Source organism: Doryrhamphus excisus, chromosome 18 (assembly GCF_030265055.1).
Source record: "Doryrhamphus excisus isolate RoL2022-K1 chromosome 18, RoL_Dexc_1.0, whole genome shotgun sequence".
In the NCBI taxonomy this organism is placed as follows: Eukaryota; Metazoa; Chordata; class Actinopteri; order Syngnathiformes; family Syngnathidae; genus Doryrhamphus; species Doryrhamphus excisus.
In genome coordinates, this window is record NC_080483.1 from 15,989,324 (window position 1) to 16,010,105 (window position 20,782).

General features: G+C 39.2%; 1 protein-coding gene across 4 annotated transcripts in view; it reads left to right on the forward strand.

Annotated features, from left to right (window-relative positions):
• Positions 1-20,782, forward strand: part of mdfi (MyoD family inhibitor) — a 44,910-nt gene that overhangs the window by 8,187 nt on the left and 15,941 nt on the right. For all 4 annotated transcript variants that reach the window (XM_058055081.1, XM_058055080.1, XM_058055083.1 and 1 more), the window contains one exon: positions 13,518-13,652. In XM_058055081.1, the coding sequence (XP_057911064.1) occupies positions 13,518-13,652 (135 nt within the window). The remainder of the gene's footprint in view (positions 1-13,517; positions 13,653-20,782) is intronic.

The following is a 20,782-nucleotide window of genomic DNA, read 5'->3' on the forward strand; positions in this document are numbered from 1 at the left end:
TTTAAATCAATATAAAATATAAAATTATTTAGGGGGGGCTCAAGAACATTTTATGTCAAAATGGAAGGAAACCTGTTGACTTTCTAAATGCGGTTTTTACCATTATAGTCTTGTAGACATGAAATAACACACCTATACATAGATACTTTACACTCCAATTATTTATTGTTTATAGTACATTGCACAACTTTTATGCTGCAATGGCTTGAGACAGCTGCTTGCCTCAAATGTATTGATTTTTAAGCCAAAAACTTACCACTTCCACACGGAATTGGAGGAGAACTTTTTATACTCATAATACTGGCTCCATGACTTCATTCAGTGTTAATGTAAGATAATGTCTCAATGTTTTGGTTCCACATTCAGGAAAATGACCCCATAGGAAGTGGTTGGCGGAAATCAGACTGCTTAATACTTAATTGATTTAACTCCAATTTTAATGCCTCTTGTCCTCTCGATGTTGGCTTTTTGTAGATCAGCAGGTCTTGTGTACAGTAGGTAGTACGCTAGAGTAGGTTAGGAGAGCCTGCAGAGTTGCCATGTTGCCATGACGCAACAAAACCTTTTCATCCCCAGCCGATGTGTTATGGTTACTGTATTATATTCGCCACTCGCGTTGGCTACAATCCGCTACGTCTAATTGTACAATTGTGGGATTAAACAGAACTTCCTCTGTAATGATAATACCCGAGGGAAGCCTTTTTGAGTTATTAAAAAGCAGGACAGTGTCTCAACATGTTCTTGTGGTTTCATTGACTGATCTGTGCAAAACCCTCAGGAATCCTTCACAAAGTGGAACTGGGACGACTTTCGACTTAGTCCGCCTGACTGCTTGTGTTTGTGTGTGTGTGTGTTGAGGGTAGGAAGGTGAGCCAGGGCGGGGCGGAGAGGATTGGTCAGGCTAGCATCGAGGCCAACAAGGCCCCGCTTTCAGTGCGCTACTCCACCCGCCCCCCCCGTCCCCCCTCTTCCAACAGAAAGCGCAGGACTGTGGGGCAACACAACACGCATAACTACATTGAAAAACACATCTGACAGCACGCACGCAACACGTACAAGAATGTACCCGATATTTGCCTTGCCAGTACACACATTAAAAGTGTTTTCTCTCGCTGTTTGCCCCAACAGCTCATGACAGCGTGTCGCTTTGACTTCCTAAGAACTTGTGCAAAGACTTGTTCGGCCACCGCCATGATGTCATGCTTAAAGACGCGTTCAGAACACAAATACAACACAAAGAATTGGTCTATGTCGTTGAGGATGGCCTGTCAGCATATTTGTGTATATTAAACTAGTATTTGGATGTTATAATGATACTTAAATAGGACTGACAAATGAAGACAGTGTTAATATGCCTTTAACATGTCATTCTTTGAATGGCCTGCAGGGGGTGATTATACGAAAAAGAAAATGTGTCTTTCGCTCACTTCATTTACTAAACAAGAAATGTTATCTCTAACAAATGTTTGTCTTCAGTTGCTAGTCATATTTATGGAGGATCAAAACTGCCAAAATAAATAAATAAATACAAGTATAAAAATAAAAGTATAAAAATAAATATAAATGTAAATAAAAACAAAAATAAAAAAATATTCATGTATATATTTTTTTATTTTTTTATTTATTTCCATTTATATTTATTTTTTTTGAAAAAAAAATCAAAAAATTAAATACAAAAAAATAAATATAAATGTAAATAAAAACAAAAATAAAAAAATATTCATGTATATATTTTTTTATTTTTTTATTTATTTCCATTTATATTTATTTTTTTGTATTTAATTTTTTGATTTTTTTTGTCATTTTTGTTTTTATTTTCACTTTTATTTATTTATTTATTTATTATTTTGGCAGTTTTGGTCCTCGAAATGCAGAAGGAAAAACTATTCAAATGAGGGGGCGGTCCTAAGTGTGTCTTGCGTTGAACTGTTCGCCTATTGGTTGATCGACATGTGAGTGCGAAAATCGACTAGGTATGCCTGCAAACAGCCACAGCAAGAGGAAGTCACCACACCACTCTCAATGGCGGTAAATATGGCTGCAATCTCCAAGGATCTCCGTTTGCTAGAAGATATTGTCCCGGTAAATGTATACTTTTCTCCCTGTATACTTCCTCTTGCTGTGGCTGTTTGCAGGCATACCTAGTCGATTTTCGCACTCACATGTCGATCAACCAATAGGCGAACAGTTCAACCCAAGACACACTTAGGACCGCCCCCTCATTTGAATAGTTTTTCCTTCTGCATTTCGAGGACCAAAACTGCCAAAATAATAAATAAATAAAAGTGAAAATAAAAACAAAAATGACAAAAAAAATCAAAAAATTAAATACAAAAAAATAAATATAAATGGAAATAAATACAAAAATAAAAAAATATATACATAAATATTTTTTTTATTTCCATTTATATTTATTTTTTATTTTGGCAGTTTTGGTCCTCCATACATATTAAAAGTGGAACTGACAAAGTGGATTATCTCGGAGCGACAGTACCGACTCCACCTTCTTGTTGAAAGAAATTAATGACATCTGAAACCAACTAAGCACAGATTGACGAAGGTTATTTGCCAGCAATAGCAACTCGTGTGCAGTAATCAATACAGTAATCCCTTATTTATTGTGGGTAATTAGCTCCAGACCAAACCATGTTAAGTGTATTTCCACGAAGAAGTATGCTTCCTTATAATAAATAGAATATTTTCATAGTTAGATAAAAGAAAACCTGACATAATTAGCATAATTACCCAATGTATATATTACTCAATATAGTAGATACAATAACAGAAAATAAGCCATATAAGACATAAATGAAACTCTTTATTTCGTGTATGTTGCTATGGGAGATTAGTAGGTGGTGGACAGGAAGTGATGTCAGATGTTCAGAGTTAAGTTTTAGCTTTTAGCTCTACGGTAGCTGGGTTACGGCTGGGTTATTCCATCCATCCGTTTTCTAATTTTCTATGCCGCTTATCCTCACGAGGGTCGCGGCTATGCTGGAGCCTATCCCAGCTGTCTTTGGGCGAGAGGCAGGGTACACCGTCCACTGGGCGCCATCAATCACAGGACACATATAGATAATAATTCACATTTATTTTCATACATATGGACAATTTGGAGTCGCAAATTAACTTAATATGTTTTTGGGATGTGGGAGGAAACTGGAGTAGCTGGGAAAAAAATCCACACCGAAATGCCCAAGTGGGGAATCAAACCTAGGTCTTCCCAATCTCCTGATTGTGTGGCCGAAAAGCTAACCACTCGACTACTATGCAGGCTATGTTATCATCACGATTATGTTATTATTATGATGTTCTTATTATTGTTGTTCCGGTGGTCAAGTGTGGTGATTGTCTGCCTCTCCAAACAGTAACATTACTGACACCTAGTGACCAGTGGTGAATACTACAAAATATAATTTGAATGCGTCTTCTGAATGCCTTATATTTGTATTTTACTTCATTTAGCAATTTCTATGCTTGAATAAAAGAGTTTCATAAAGAATTTGACACCAACCCTGCACAATAGAGGGATAGCGATACTATCTTGTCTCCACATAGTCATCTCTCAATGTGTTCACAGCCTTTCCTGCTGTCAGCAAGTGAAGCTCCCCTCAGTGGCTCCAAGGCCACGGAATGGTGCTGTGTTTTGACAGATGTGTGCTCCTCACTGTTGGGAATGCTGCTGTCTCTCTCAGACATGAAGATGCAATGAGGCTATCTGTTTATATAGGAAACCCTCAGCTCCATACGCTCACTCCTCATTCTTTTTTCACCGCTGGCATCTGCCGGGTTCTTTTATTTTTTTTTCAATTCCTCGTCTTCCTCGTGTTTTTGACCCACTTCTCTCTTCTGTTGATTTTTATCTTGCTTTGTGTTTTAGTCTTTTTATGATTAGTTGATTTTAATAGGAGAATTATAGAAAATAATTAGCAAAATAATAATCTTGTGTCAGTACTTTGCTTGTTTGGGGTTTTAAAAGATGTATTATTAGATTATGATTTGATTATTATACGACTGAATGCATAATATCTTTAATAAAATCACATTTTATATTAACTTTATTGTAATCGATACCAAAAATATATGAGTTTTTCTTTTGCTCATGCATCATCAAATACGGTCATCCCTCACAAAGTCCATCCATTCATTCATTTTCTACCGCTTATCCTCACGAGGGTCGCAGAGGGGTGCTGGAGCCTATCCCAGCTGTCTTCAGGCGAGAGGCGGGGTACACCCTAGACTGGTCGCTAGCCAATCACAGGGCACATATAGACAAACAACCCAAACCCGGGTCTCCTAGCTGTGTGGCCTGTGGGTTAACCACTCAGTCACCGTAACAATCGATATTAAGAATTTTATATTTTTCTTTATTTTTTATTTTACAATCTTCCAGTATTATAACATTATTAGAGCCCACAATACATAAAATAACACTCATAGTCACAGTCCATAATATCAAAAGAGAAAATAAGAAAATAAGTCATATCAGACATAAATGTGATAACATAGACAGTTTCTCGTTTTGTTGGACAGCGTACTTCTGGCATATTTCCTTACAATCGTGTTACCCTATATCAGGGGTCGGCAACCTTTACTATCAAAAGAGCCATTTTACCCCCTCGCTCACTAAAGAAAAATATACCGGAGCCACAAAACATAGTTTAAAAACAATAACATATAAACTTTCAGAAGTTTGAATGGTTCTTAATTTGAAGTTTTAACAGCAGAATACAATGAATAGACGTGCAGTGTGCATGTGTAACGGAGGCCAACTCATAGGTTAATGACAGCGTCAGGTATTGAGAATGTGAGTGACATGCTCACATCCAGAGCGAATTGCGAGTCTCCCAAGATTTTGATTGACTTCCAGATTTGGAGAGAATTTTGGGAGAGAAAAAAGGAGAAAAGGTTGTGTTGTGATCGAATACTCTTGCTAGTATTGCATCTCACAGAAAGTCAGATTTTTTTTTCAAAACTCATTACAAAGAAGTGTATTTTCCCCATTCGGGTGTTTAAAAAATACTTGAGCATTGCAAAGGGAGCCACAACAAAAAGGCTGAAGAGCCACATGCGGCTCTGGAGCCGTGGGTTGCTGAACCCTGCCCGATATAGTAGATAGAATAAGAGCCATAAGACCGAGCAGTGTCACAGTAAATATGTTCCCCAGGGAACATTGGTGAGGAGTGTAGTGTCTGTCTCCCCGAACGCCGATACCTAGTAGCCATTGTAGAATACAGTACTACAATTACAGCTTTGTATTTGTATTTTAGATCATTTAGTTGAATCATTTACTATGTTTATGCTTGAAAAGGCTTCATTTAGGCCAATAATAAGTACAATATATTTAAATATGCATGTTTTCTTTTTTCCTTTTTTTCTACGCCTGTTCTACTCAGAAATAGTGATCATTTATGAATTCTTTTTGAGAATATAGCCAAGGAGAAATAAACCACAAAATACTGCGAGGGACAAATTTTAATTGTTAGTTTGTTTGGGTTCCAGAAATGGCAGAAAACAGCAATCAAAAATGTCCAATCCGGGTAAATGTACAGCCTCTCTTAAGAACTAATACAATCTTCATCTTTACTTCATTAATTTATAGGTTACATAGTTATTTGGTCATCTATACATCATGTTTATCGACACAAACAAAAGTATCCAAACACACGTCCGAGTCAATTAACCTATACAGGGCTCGACAATAACGATGTACCGATGGCCCGGGGCAAGTTAAAACAAAATTCGGGCAAGTAAATCTAATCAGTGATATTCCCGTCGGGCAAGTGTACTTTGGTATGCAGTTTTTTTTTAAGTGGTATTTGTTGGGTGTTGGTAAAACACGGACTGCGTAATTCCGATGCTAATTTGCAAACCAATCCTTGCAAATCTTGAAATGGACCAATCAGAATCGTTTATTTAGACCGCGGTCTGTAATCCACAATCCGCGTTTTACCCACACCCGTTTAGTTCGCGATCAACCAATCAGCAATCGTTTTACTCGGAAAACATCTATCATGGCGTCCCTGCTAACGTCGTCTAATTCTTCAACAACTTGTGAAAGAAAACAGCAAAAAGTGATGAAACGGTGCCTCCTAAACAAGTATTTTATTAGCGGTTAGCAAATCAAATGATGGCAATTAGGTGAGTGAATCACATTGCTGTGACAATTTAAAGCCGTCACAATGAAACACCACCGATTTAGATCCAATACCAAAGTGCTGATTTTGCACAAGCTACAAAATCTAGCGCTTCCGTTTCTCTGTGTATTTTTCTCACCTTTGCTTCACAAATTATTGTTTTTACCATTGAGGATTTTTTTTCTGGATTAAAAACACTTTACTAGTACACAAATGTGTCTTATTCAATAATGTTTCATTGTGGTGCACAACTTATAAATATCACTGCTTACTACGACTACCATGTGTAAGGTATCATGTCTGAAAATTTGTGGAGATGTATGTTAAATACATCTCCACAAATTTTCAGACATTCCTCCAAATACAATGCATCAGTACTATTATCTGATGAATTATCAGCATATATTGATATATGATATCATTATGGCACTTTTCATTTTACATGGGGCAAGTTCGGGCAAGTAGTTCTCACCTTAAGGATTCCCCATGGGCAAGTCATTTTTGTTTTTAACGTAGAGCCCTGCTATAGATAAATAGATGTACTTAATTAATCCTGTGATTAATGTCTGTAATGAAGGCCAATCAGGACTTGGACCTAAACTCCTTACAATATTCCCCCCAAATCCTAATTCTATAGCCTCCAATATTGTGGGAACAGTTAGGAGACCATTTGTGATTGACAACATCATTGTCCCACGAATTAACTTCACAGGCATTTCATTGTGGTTTTTTTTCAGTGATGGCGCTTGCATGTAAACATACAGGCAGACTGCATATAAAACTATGTCTGCTTTTAGGACCTACCCAAGAACTACCAATTTGGAACCAGGTTTTGGTTTTCAGTCTTAAATCATCGCGTGTTGGATGTTAGTAAGGACTTTCAATACGGGGCTACGATGGAGTCATCACCGCTTGGATACTTCAGCCATGATTATATTTACATACATTCATAAATGAATTTGTTTCTTTCTCCAAAAATAAGCTAGAGTCTAAATATTGGTCAATGTTTGATTTCCCCATGCTTGTTTCAGAGTATGTCTCCCCCATGTCGTCTTTCGATGAAACCGTGTGCTTGCTTGTCTGTTTTTAGGCACAGAAGTTCATTGAGGCCGGTCTAATTTGGTTTCCCACCGAGATCGAAATAACCAAGGTGCAATTTGGGGCATTTTTACAGCATATTTGAAGTACTGAAATGTGTGAGCTTTCTTTCCTCGCAAACATTCCCTCTCACACGCACACAAACACGGTAACTAATCACAGACTGCGTCAACATAATGCAGTCTTGGGTTCATATTTGTATGGCTTATCTGCTATCGATTCAGGTTGTCTGATGCAACTGAAGACTTGATCCATCTTTGATGTTATTTGAATCCCCTTAAATCGGCGTCAGTATTCTCAAGACAGCCAGTTCTGCAAAATGTTTTTTTCTCAGCATTCCCATTTTTTCTGGCTTTTCTGGTGAATTGTGTTATGTTTTCTGTGGTGAATGGAAGAAGCATTTCCTTCCTCAACCAAGGACTCTGTAACTCTTTTACAGATGTACGTATATTCTCACTCCCCCAAAATAAGAAACTCATGTCTGTGTCGTTTACATGAGGTTGCTGTTGTATCGATTGGAGAATTGCTGCTGCATGTTTGGAAGTCTATTTGTTTCTGTAGTGTAGTGTTAGCATAACTTACCTGGGACTTGCTGGGCTCTTCTACAGGGTCGGACAAAATGATATAACACATTTGTAGGTTAAATAAAAGGCAAATAAAGTAAAGAAACAAAATCATCTGACACATTTGTAGGTTAAATAAAAGGCAAATAAAGTAAAGAAACTAAATTATCTGACACAGTTGTAGGTTAAATAAAAGGCAAATAAAGTAAAGAAACAAAATAATCTGACACATTTGTAGGTTAAATAAAAGGCAAATAAAGTAAAACAAAATCATCTGACATATTTGTAGGTTAAATAAAAGGCAAATAAAGTAAAGAAACTAAATCATCTGACACATTTGTAGGTTAAATAAAAGGCAAATAAAGTAAAGACACAAAATCATCTGACACATTTGTAGGTTAAATAAAAGGCAAATAAAGTAAAACAAAATCATCTGACATATTTGTAGGTTAAATAAAAGGCAAATAAAGTAAAGAAACTAAATCATCTGACACATTTGTAGGTTAAATAAAAGGCAAATAAAGCAAAGAAACAAAATAATCTGACACATTTGTAGGTTAAATAAAAGGCAAATAAAGTAAAGAAACAAAATAATCTGACACATTTGTAGGTTAAATAAAAGGCAAATAAAGTAAAATAAAATCATCTGACATATTTGTAGGTTAAATAAAAGGCAAATAAAGTAAAGAAACTAAATCATCTGACATATTTGTAGGTTAAATAAAAGGCAAATAAAGTAAAACAAAATCAGCTGACATATTTGTAGGTTAAATAAAAGGCAAATAAAGTAAAGAAACTAAATCATATGACACATTTGTAGGTTAAATAAAAGGCAAATAAAGTAAAGAAACCAAATCATATGACACATTTGTAGGTTAATTAAAAGGCAAATAAAGTAAAGAAACCAAATCATCTGACACATTTGTAGGTTAAATAAAAGGCAAATAAAGTAAAACAAAATCATCTGACACATTTGTAGGTTAAATAAAAGGCAAATAAAGCAAAGAAACCAAATCATCTGACACATTTGTAGGTTAAATAAAAGGCAAATAAAGTAAAGACACAAAATCATCTGACACATTTGTAGGTTAAATAAAAGGCAAATAAAGTAAAGAAACAAAATCATCTGACACATTTGTAGGTTAAATAAAAGGCAAATAAAGTAAAGAAACAAAATCATCTGACACATTTGTAGGTTAAGTAAAAGGCAAATAAAGTAAAGTAACAAGAAAGTGTTTTTATTTTCGAAAAGTACGTATAATGCCATTCTGTTGCATTATGTTTTAAAAATGGTCGGTCGGTTGATTTTCGTTTCAATGCAGATCCAGTAGCTCTGAAGTTTGTAACCCATAACAAGATCATGTTTTCAGCTGGTACGGGATCATGTCTACCAAGACTGAAGTGCAAACGCAATGCTTGTTGTAATGAAAAACATTCTAAAGAATCAAAGCAAAAATTTTTCGAAAATTAAAACACTTTTTTGTTTCTTTACTTTATTTGCCTTTTATTTAACCTACAAATGTGTCAGATCGTTACAAACGAGAGTGAAATTCATTCCCAATTCCCAGCAGGCTGTTTCTCCGATTGAGTTGTGCTTGTCTGAAAGAGTCAAAACAAACAGCAAACAGAATGTAACGAATTCAAACCAAGTGTGCCAGTGTAATGGTTGTTAAGACTCGAGGCAGACAAATGTCAGAGACAAAGTAACACAATTAAGGCTTTTAAGGGCAGACAGGTTTAGTCTTAATGAGCTTACACAGTTTTATTCCCTTAACAGCTATAATGTCTGCTTTTGGACATGGCCCAGTGCAGTGATATACGGTCATGTGTTTGTTGTGTGTGTGTTCATGTGTTTGCTAGACAATTGTTTGCACTTTTGTTTTCAATATGTGCATACTGACACAGGGATGGATTTGCTTATTGTTGGATTCTGATTTAAAAAAAAAAAAACATGCCATGGCTGAAGTGGTGTGTTTTCTCTTCGCTTGTTCTAGTCAGAATCCTCACCGTTTGTGTGCGGTTTCAATCAGTTCCAGTTATTAACGCTGGCCAAGCCGAAACTACTGCAACATCTCTGCTGACCTTATGCTGCTAAACATGACTAAACATTCTGGTCCGCTTCACTCGTATCTCTTCTTCTACGTTTCGCTCTAAATGTGCACTCAAATACCCACATACCCAAAAGTTGGGGGACCAAATGTCCTGTTTTCACTTTGCACGTCCTGCCTTGGCTGTCCTGGGTTGTTTTTTTTTCTTATATTTTTTCTTATATTTTATTTATTTGTCCAGTAAGACTTGAAAAGAGAGTTATTATTTTCTTACATGCAGTGTTTCTAGTACAAAAAAGGTTATTTTTGCACCATAAAATGCATCAAAGTGATATTATAGTTATTCATTCATTCATTCATTTTCTACCGCTTATCCTCACAAGGGTCGTGGGGGTGCTGGAGCCTATCCTAGCTGTCTTCCAGCGAGAGTCGGGGTACACCCTGGACTGGTGGCCAGCCAATCACAGGGCACATATAGACAAACAACCATTCACACTCACATTCATACCTATGGACAATTTGGAGTGGCTAATTAACCTAGCATGTTTTTGGAATGTGGGAGGAAACCGGAGTACCCGGAGAAAACCCACGCATGCACGGGGAGAACATGCAAACTCCACACAGAGATGGCCGAGGGTGGAATTGAACCCTGGTCTCCTAGCTGTGAGGTCTGCGCGCTAACCACTCGTCCGCCGTGCAGCCCTATACTACATTTTGTTGACTGAAATTCCACATTTTTAACCTAGCATGCAAACTCCACACAGAGATGGCCGAGGGTGGGATTGAACTCGGGTCTCCTAGCTGCGCGCTAACCACTCGACCACCATGCAGCCTCCATGCAAACCTTATTATTTAATATAAAATTGAATATAAAATGTCTTATTCTTCTGGGTGTCTAGAATGGATTAATTGGATTTACAGTCGTTAATTGGTTGCAAATCTGGATAAATGAATTTCAGAACTGGGGTTCGGCAGCGGAGGATCGAACCAACAACCTTCAGGTTGGGAGGCAACCACTCTCGCACCCTCTAATGATTGTGATTATTGTGGTACATATTGACAGACAATTCCACATGAATGGACCCTGAACAGGAAAATGATAATTGAAAAAGAATGACTACGTAGATGATGGTGTGAAATTCTGCCCTTCTGCAGCCAGCTGAGATCCCAGTGAGAGGAACAGGAAGTTGTGCTCTCCTGCTGCTAGTTCAGGATATATCACATCATTTGCATCTGCTCATATAGTAGCCTCCGTGTATCAGTGTGTGTGTGTGTTATCCATATGTTTTTGCTTTAATAGCCGTGTTTACCAGGAAACTAAATTCCTCTGCATTGCCCTTCAGGGGCTCACACAGGAGCACACGCTGCAAGCACACATGAGAACATGTATGTGAACAAACAATGGCGCATACACACAAACTCATGTAAGCAATGCAGCCGGGTCTCTGAATTCAGCCTTTCTTGATTGTTCTGGTCTGATTCGAATTAGAGACTCATCGTTCTTAGATCTTGGTAATGGCTCTGAGGTTGAGCGGTTTGGTGGTTTGATGCTGATGCCAGTGAGCAATTGGTTTGAGGGCCTGCTTGGATGGCATTGAGGGCTTTAGTGGGAATGTGTTTAGTTCTCAAGAACTCACTCACAAGACCTTTTAACCCATAATGCTCTTTTGGCAGCGCAGGGTTTGCACTGGGATTTTTTGAAGCTGTGGTAGTGGGCTGCTCGGGAGCTACTGTGTCATGCCACTGCTGTGTCAGCGTTTTTTTTTAATGACATATAGCAATTTTTAATGACTTATTTATTAACTTATTGATTTAAAACATGAACCGAAAAAATTACAGGACGGTTATTTGAGTTATTTGAATGATGTGCCAAAGCACATCACCACTCATTTGTCAATAAATACGGGCGTCCTGTTTGAATTGAACACTTTCTTTGGCGAATCACGTCACCATCATCCGGAGTCCGACGCACACCCTGCCCCCAGTGTTCAGCCCCAAATGCCGCACCAATATAAAGCTTTTCAAATCGCCACACCGGTGAGACATTTTTGTGGCGGCGTTTTGCAGGGTGCACTATCCCTCTCACAAAGACTGGAAGTCCCACACACGGCGGACATGCTTGTTCTGGATGCTGCAGCAGGGACGGAGGATCTGTGGAGGGGATCGGCGATATCATTCTTCTTCACTGGTATCGGTCGATACCGATCTGTGGCCAGTCCAAATATATTTTGTATTATTTCACCAATATTTCGATATTACCAGTTTGTATTGTTCTACAGTAAACACTGTTAAATACATGAACGCATCTCTAACTCAACTTCCTCCGCTTCTTTTAAAAGATATCATGAGGTATTGCAGGTAGTACTTGTGTAATTGCACTGTTTTTTGCCTCTTTTTTTTTTTACCCCTAATTTTGATCTACATGTCATTTTTGATGATATCTCTTGAAGTGAATGTTGAGGAATGTAGACGCATGGAATTTGACCAAAACAGTAGTTTCATTTGCCAAAATTAATCCAGGCATGACAATGAAGTGGCTTTGATTATGACATAGTGTACTAGTGTAATACAATAGATTCCATTCCAACGGTCTGTGTGTGGGTTGCGCGGGGGATTGTGCTGACAGAACTGACACAAATGCACACAGCGTAGCATAGTTACATTTCATTGGGGAATAGAATTGTTGGGGAAACACTGTATTGTTGCCTGTTATGGCCATTTATCAATATATTCATATTGCTATGTGTCTATTTGACAGCAGTTTTGTTTTGTTTTTTGCAACTCCAACTGAGACAGCATTGCAAAGACTTTCCATAGATTGAAGTGTGAACTTAGGCAATTCCAGCTTTTTGAAGCGAAGGTGGAGGGGAATGTGAATTTCAAGGTGAGAGGCGAAGGGACAGAGACGGGAAAACAGATAGAGAAGTGAGTTGGAGTAGCTAAAATAAATAAACATAGCCGGGAAGTGTTGAGTCCATGCACAGGACGTGGTTTGGTTCGTGTGTGTGTGTGCATACGTGAGTGTATGTGTGTGTTTATCAAACCCAGCTGGCACCCATTTGCCTCGGAATGAGTCTGCACCTCTCAGAGGCCCTAGCTTGCCCTGCTTTGAAGGCCTCTGTGCTGTGTATATGCACATACGTGTGTGTGTGTGTGTGTGTGCATAATAACAGCTTCATTAGAGGAGCCTGTGGTGCCAGTGAACACATAAAACACCCTACCATGCTGTATATGTATTTTTTTTATACTTATATGTATATTATGTGTTCTCCTCCTATATGATTTTAACACACACATACGTACCTCATAGAGCCACAAGATTTCAGGTTACACAAATGTGCACGGAGACCCCTGAACAGTCCCAGGGGGGTTGGCTATAACGACTTCCAGATGCAAGTCCAGGACAGAAAGCGCACCAACACAGACAAAATCTTCTGCTTTGTTGAAGTCAGCAAGACTGCTTTTTAAATTAATGAAGTGCGTGTGGATGTGAACAACACAAGAGTTGGCATGTTTACTCCAGCGGAGACCACGGCTTGTTAATCATCCAGATATGGCCAAGAACGGCAGCTACGCATGCAGAAAGAGATGAGAATCACCTTCAAAATAAAGTTCATTTTAAATGTTAATGCTTTTTAATGTTATTTACCGTGTATGTGTTTGTTTTTCAGATGTGGCCAACATCTACACTGAGCCCCTCATATTGAGGTCAGATCACCCGCAGAGGTCACAAAGCGAGGACGGAGGCAAGTGTAACAGCAGACTCTCGCACTCGGAACTTACAACACCCAGCAGGAGTATCACAAGTGAGTAAATAGCGCGTTCTCACGCACACACTCAAACACAGACGCACAAATGGAGCGAGACGAGTGAGAATTGTGTTTCCATTACATATCATCAGGTCGAATGAGTCACATTGTCCTGACCTTTAACAAATAGCCCTGCAGAAAAATCCACCTTGGCAGCCAAGTATGGTTTAAGTTCCTGATTTCTGTACACAAACAAGTTAGCGTCCAAATCAGCACACTTCCCTCCTTTTCTTCTTCCTTTTGCTACTCCAGGGTGAATGCAAACTCGTTTTGTCGTTACCTTGACAACGCTAGGTAAATGTGAGTGCCACTGTGAAATGTGCTTCCATTTGTAGGTCTCATTTAATTTTTCACGGCACATTATATTATCAGTCAAATCAATATGAATCCTAATTAAATATTAGATTTAATCGGTTGAAAGCCACATGTCTGATGTCACAGTCTCTTCCGGCAGCCTCTCATTTTTGGTTTCTTTGGTACCTGCTAAGGAAGTAGTCACTATTTGCTGCTTTATATGTCATTTAAACAGCATTAAAATGCTACGTTGCAAATACAGTAAAGTGTCGTTATATCGATATTGTCGGGAGTCGGAAAAAATATCGATATAACCGGACTGTCGATATATCCGATCCTGCGCCGAACTGCATTAAAAGTGGGCAATAATGCACTTGAAGAACCAACTGCGTTCGTGAACGCCAGCATGTACATATGAAAAACAGTGATTATTGCAAGCGATAAAAAGATATCTGAATACAACACAATTAAATACATGTATTTGTACGCTTGTGTCTTCGTTGGAATAGGTGTGTATGCTGTGTCAGTTGGTTCTTCTGTTGCAGGCATGTGTTTGGCCAGCTATGTGGGGCGGGTTGAGCATGACCTGTGAACCAGGAAGTGCGGGAATCGGCGTGTGTGTGCTGCGCTCTGGTGGTGGAAGTGTGAAAAATAAAGTTGACTGGAAGCAGCCGTTCGCCGTGTTCTTTTTTTGGTATTGAAATCCTTAAGCAAAGATTGATTTAAGCTGCTTTTGTATCGATATAAGCAGACCAAATTGGCTGGCGGGAGATGAAAAGGGCATCGTAGTAACCGGATTATCATAATAACCGGGTATCGTACTAACGGAACTAATTATATCATAAAAGACTAGAAATTTGCCGGGAAATGAAAATAGTATCGTAATAAGCAGTACTTCGATATAACCGATATCGATATAACGAGACTTTACTGTATTGATCAAAAATCAAATATCTGGGTCAGAAGAATAAACCACATAAATGTGAATATGTTCCAGAGTTACAGTTACAGTTGTGTTTTTTTTTGTGCTTTGTGCGTTTTTATGTCCTTGTTAGACCCAGTTTGTGCTGCTCTCCGAAGGGAGTAGTTAACAGCATGGTAAGAGATTTTAGTTTTAGTTTAGATTTTTTAGATGGCTTTTCTAATCATCTGTTAGCCTTATAAAATGATGAACTTGGATTAGCAGCCATACCAGGAGATTGATGCAGAGGACTGACGGTTGTTGATAGTAGGCCTCTATGCAAAAATGTACATCCTTCTTTGAAAATCATCTGATTCATTTTCATTGTTTGGGAAATGGATAAAAACTACACACTCTCAGATATTTGTCTTCTTGCACAGTTGTGCATCGTTTTTGTGTCCTTGTTAGACCCAGTTTGTGATGCTCTCTGAAGGGAGTAGTTAACAGCATGGTAAGAGATTTTAGTTTTAGTTTAGATTTTTTAGATGGCTTTTCTAATCATCTGTTAGCCTTATAAAATGATGAACTTGGATTAGCAGCCATACCAGGAGATTGATGCAGAGGACTGACAGTTGTTGATAGTAGGCCTCTATGCAAAAATGTACATCCTTCTTTGAAAATCATCTCATTCATTTTCATTGTTTGTGAAAATTGTTTGTGAAATGCATGAAAATGTGTTTTTCTTTGGAAAACAAAGAAATTTGCAAGTGATCCCAAACTTTTGAGCGTTAGTGCATGTCAATGTCAGGTTTGTGGCTTCCCTCACGAGGACCAGTTTTGCTTTTCTTATTGGGAGTCTCAGCACCGCTCAGACTATTTTTTGATCTGCATGTCCGCAACACCTGGTCCTCCCTCGTGAGTCATATTGCTATCAAGCACCACCGCCGCCCATTTCCCCTCCCTTGTATCGCAAGTCCAACTTGTCAGCCAGAGAGACTGTCTCCCATTCTGTGGAGCTCGGCTACGCCCACTGTATCAAAGGCAAAGGTTGCACAATTATGCTGCCATTACGCCACCATTGATGTATATTTGTCTTGCTCTCGTTCCAGTTTGAAATAAGGCAAATGTAAACCCAATAGCTCTACTGTGTCATTTGCTGACTTGGGTCCACAGTAATAACACCCACAGCTATGAAGCAACAGTAAGTCTTTTTGATGATTGGCGTCTAACACCCTTAAAAAAAAAATCCAAATGCTTCACATTGTCTAAATTTGCCTTCCTTGCCCTTGGAGAACAAACGAGCCACTGGGAAGAAGGTTGAGTAAGTTGTTATTTGAGCTGGTGTTAGTGAAGCTTGTGCATTTGTTTCCTGGAATCCAGTGACGGGCGACACGCACATCCGAACCTGCCCTTTGGTAATAGCTACTTTGTGGCAACCGCCTGACCCGCAGCACAGTCGGGAAGCGTACAACTAGGTGAATGGCGAGTGGGTGAGTGGGTGTGTGAATGTCTGCTGTCTCGGTCGGCGGTTTTGCCTCTACCTGTTCTGTCTGCTGCGTACGTACGTATGTGTGCGTGTTTACTTTTAGGACTATTATGGTGCTGGTTTGAGTCCTGTAGCTCTGACTTTCTTTACATGCCAATAAAATCTATGGAATGGCGTGCAGAGTGTTATGCAACGTGGGCTTGGTCCAGACTTTTCCCAGGTGAACATGTGATTCCGGAATGTTTTCAGTGCTGTAAAGACACATCAAATGACTCAGGTCTATGCTGAGGTCACGGTGATGTTAGATGTGTGTGCTATTTACGTGGGAATGAGCGTGAAGAACCAGAAGCAAAAACGCAAGATTTTGCCCCACTGACGTTGTGTCTCTCTGTGATGACATCACAACCCGGGCATGTGTCTGGCCCGGAGCCCGTGACGAACCCGTGTCTGTTAGCATATGAGTGTGAGTCAGACTTCTACACTCCTTGTTAGTGATGTCAGTGAACATGGACTGCATGCTTTGACGTCACAGACACAGCACGATGCCCATGTGTTGACGGCGAAATAATGCCACTTGTAATTCACTTCATGCGGGTACACATTAGTATTTATTACACAAGACCAACATTAAAAAAATGCAGTTTTTCTTCCTACTTCCTGATCCATGCTGTACTTTAACGAGGAAACTGGTAGTTTCTGTACACTCCCGCTGACAACGCATGACGATGTCTTTAGCAAAAACGATGACAGATATCGTGTTTATTTTAAGCATCTTGTCATCACTCGGTGTTGAATGCGTCCTTGGTGGATAATCTGGCGAGATGGTGACATTTCCTGTTACAGGCTAGCCACAGTGCTGAAATTCTACTCAAGGATACTTCGTTTGCTACAAGTACTCAGTACAGATTGCACCAGTTCCAAGATGGGAAGGTATTATTGATGAATAACCTGAGGTATTAAACGCAGTATCCTAAATCCGTGAAGATGTACCTCAAATTATGGCCTCAAATAAAACCACAGTCTTTTACAATATGGCCTGAAAATTTTAGTGTATATCATTCTTCTTTCCCCATCCTTCTTGTCCTTTTTTTACCCTTATTGATATATAAACAGACTAAAATATGACAATATTTCTCATTCAGAAAAAAACGGTCTTGTAGGCACTAGGCCCGGGATGATAATAAATGGATTAATTACACAGTAAATGAAAATGAACTTGATAATTACGCCTGCCTAAATACAGTACATTACATTACATTGTATTTCATGGTTCACTTTGTGTATTGGTGTCATCATCTTGATGCATAGAACAACGGCATGAACGGAACGAGCCCTTTCGTCAGTCATAGTCTCTTTATCAGAGCCACTACCATACACACAGAGTGTTGCCGGAACGACGATATTTTACCACCATACGTCCCCTTATTTCCGAATACATAGTCACTACTACTACTACAATACTATGTCTGCCTTATATTACTGCTAGCAACTTTGAGTCTGTGATGATGGGAGTACACCGGGAGGGGAAGAGTGTGGGGTAAATTTAAGGTTCAGACCAAAACATGACAAAATATTCAACCTATTAAGTAAAATAAAGTAAAATTTATAAAGTAAAATAAAGTAAAATCTGCTCATGAGAGGTGGCCTCCTCCTCAGTCAACAACTTACGTTGTTGAACAGTTTTGCCCTGATCAACCAATCAGAACTGGGGGCCTGCAAGCTGGCCTCGAGGGTCGAATCAGAAGCTTGACTGTCTAAGAAAAACAAAAAAACCCGCTCTCACCGCTGTGGCCCGCGTTCGATTCCCGGTCAGGGAACTCGCATTTGTTCATATATTTAATTTCATATTATCTTGCAAACTGTATTTGTATATAACCCTGGGTAAAATTGTTAATTTGTTAATACTTAGGTTGTTTATATTTCTTATTTTTATATTGTGAAAATTCCATGAAAATTGTGAACAGAATCGGTGACAAAGGGCAGCCTTGGCGGAGACCAACGTTTACCGGAAACAGGCTCGACTTACTACTGGCAATGCGAACCACACTCCTGCCCCGTTTGTACAAGGACCGGATAGCACGTAGTAACGCGCCACCAATCCCGTACTCCCGGAGCACCCCCCCCCCCCCCAAAGGACGCTACGAGGGACACGGTCGAATGCCTTTTCCAGGTCCACAAAGCACATGTAGACTGGTTGGGCAAACTCCCATGCACCCTCAAGCACCCTCGTGAGGGTGTAGATCTGGTCCAGTGTTCCACGAACAGCACGAAAACCGCATTGGACCTCTTGTATCAGAGGTTCGGCCAACGGTCGTACCCTTCTCTCCAGCACCCTGGAATAGACTTTCCCAGGGAGGCTGAGGAGTGTGATGAAAAGGGGGACCACCGCCCCGGTCTGCCAATCCAAAGGTACTGTTCCCGACTTCAAATGCAATGTTCTTGTGACGTGTCAGCCAAGACAGTCCCTCAACATCCAGAGATTGTGTATTTTGGACTGCTTAACTGATTTTGTTGTCTTGCTGCTGTGCAATGCAAATTTCCCCATTAACCCTTGTATTATGTTACGGGTCAATTTGACCCGTTTCAGTTTTTGTGTTGACCAAAGTACTGGTTATCCTTTCTTTTTCTTCATGAAATTTTGTGACTTTTCCTCATCTAGGGTCATGAACACAAAAACTGAAACGGGTCAAATTGATCTGTAACATAATACAAGGTTAACTAGCATGATTTGTTAACCCTTGTATTATGTTACGGGTCAATTAGACCCGTTTCAGTTTTTGTGTTGACCAAAGTACTGGTTATCCTTTCTTTTTCTTCATGAAATTTTGTGACTTTTCCTCATCTAGGGTCATTAACACAAAAACTGAAACAGGTCAAATTGACCCGTAACATAATGCAAGGGTTAACTACCATGATGCTAGCATGATTTGTTAACAAATCATGCTAGTTAACCTTGTTAACCTTAACTGAAACGGGTCAAATTGACCCGCAACATAATACAAGGGTTAACAAATCATGCTAGTTAACCTTGTTAACCTTAACTGAAACGGGTCAAATTGACCCGCAACATAATACAAGGGTTAAGGGACGAATAAAGGCATATCTTATCTTATCTTATCTTATCTTATATGTGACAGAGACCAGCGCCCCTGATTCTGAAGATCCTGGGCAGATTACATAAAAGCTGAAGCAGAAATCTGATTGTTTTGAACTACAGGTCAGTGCTTTTGGTAGTGGTTAGGCCAGCAGAGAAAGCCTTGCTGGCCCTGACTGCACACCACTGCTGTATTCACACTAGCACCTTTAGTTAGTTTTAATGGCAGTTTTTTTCCCCCTTTTTGGTCTTACCAAATATGTCTAGCACGTGTGCGGTTAGCGTGTCATCACGTGAATGAGAGTAATTTGCTCAAGACGCCCCTTAAAGGTGTGAAAGCAGCCTTAAGATAGCTGCGACAACGAAGGCTCGTCTTTGGTGGGTTAATATTTTTGGTTATGAAAAAAATGCTGCTGTGTGTCATGTCTCTTTTGCATGCCCAATGTCTTTTTATTCTTGGCTAGAATACAGGCCTAACCCTCTTCCTCTTATGTTTGCACAATATTTCCATTCACTTGTCAAGTGGCATTCACTCAAGTGGGTCAAATATTACAAAAAAAATACTGTACTTGCTAGGTTGAAATGAATAGTTTTGAATGTCAAAAATCACAAGAAAAGCCCTTCCAGAAAATGTACTTATTTGGATAATGGTTGGTCTTTTTCGCCAGCTAATATCACCCTTGAAGTGTAGTTGGCCATTTTACACGATGCATCGCAAAATACAGAACTAACATCTGTGATTTTCTTGGATTAGAAAAGACTCCGCTGTCCGACATGTGCAGGCACGAACGTGTCAGTCAAACGGCACACCGGTCACATGTTGTGTGTAAATACTTCAACAAGTCGTCAAGAATAATAGAACACTGACACATCTTCTCACAGGTTATACATTGCGTGTTTGCTTTGCCTGCGAAAAGGAGGTCAGTACTCGACTACTGCAGTAAACCATGTTTAAATACTGTAATACTGTAAGTATTTGCAGCGTGGTTGTTTCGGTTCACTGTTTCTTTGACATCTTAAGTGAGCATTTGGTACTCATATGACGAAAACTGTTCCTCAGGCAAGAACAAGCCTCAGCAACCGTTTCAATATATCTATGAAGAATAACATACAGTTTATTATATGACACGTCATGTAGGATTTCTTATTTATGGATGGGATATTTTTGCAGTTAGAGCATAGAAAACCTGTTCACGACCTTCTAAATATGTTGTTTAACAATATCGGATCAATAACAATTAACAATATTGCCACCTTTACGCGTGTATTAGCCAATATAGTTGCCATAATAAGAGTAAATAAGTCATTAAGGGCATAAATAAGAGGTAACATGTTTCCTAATGGAGCTGAAT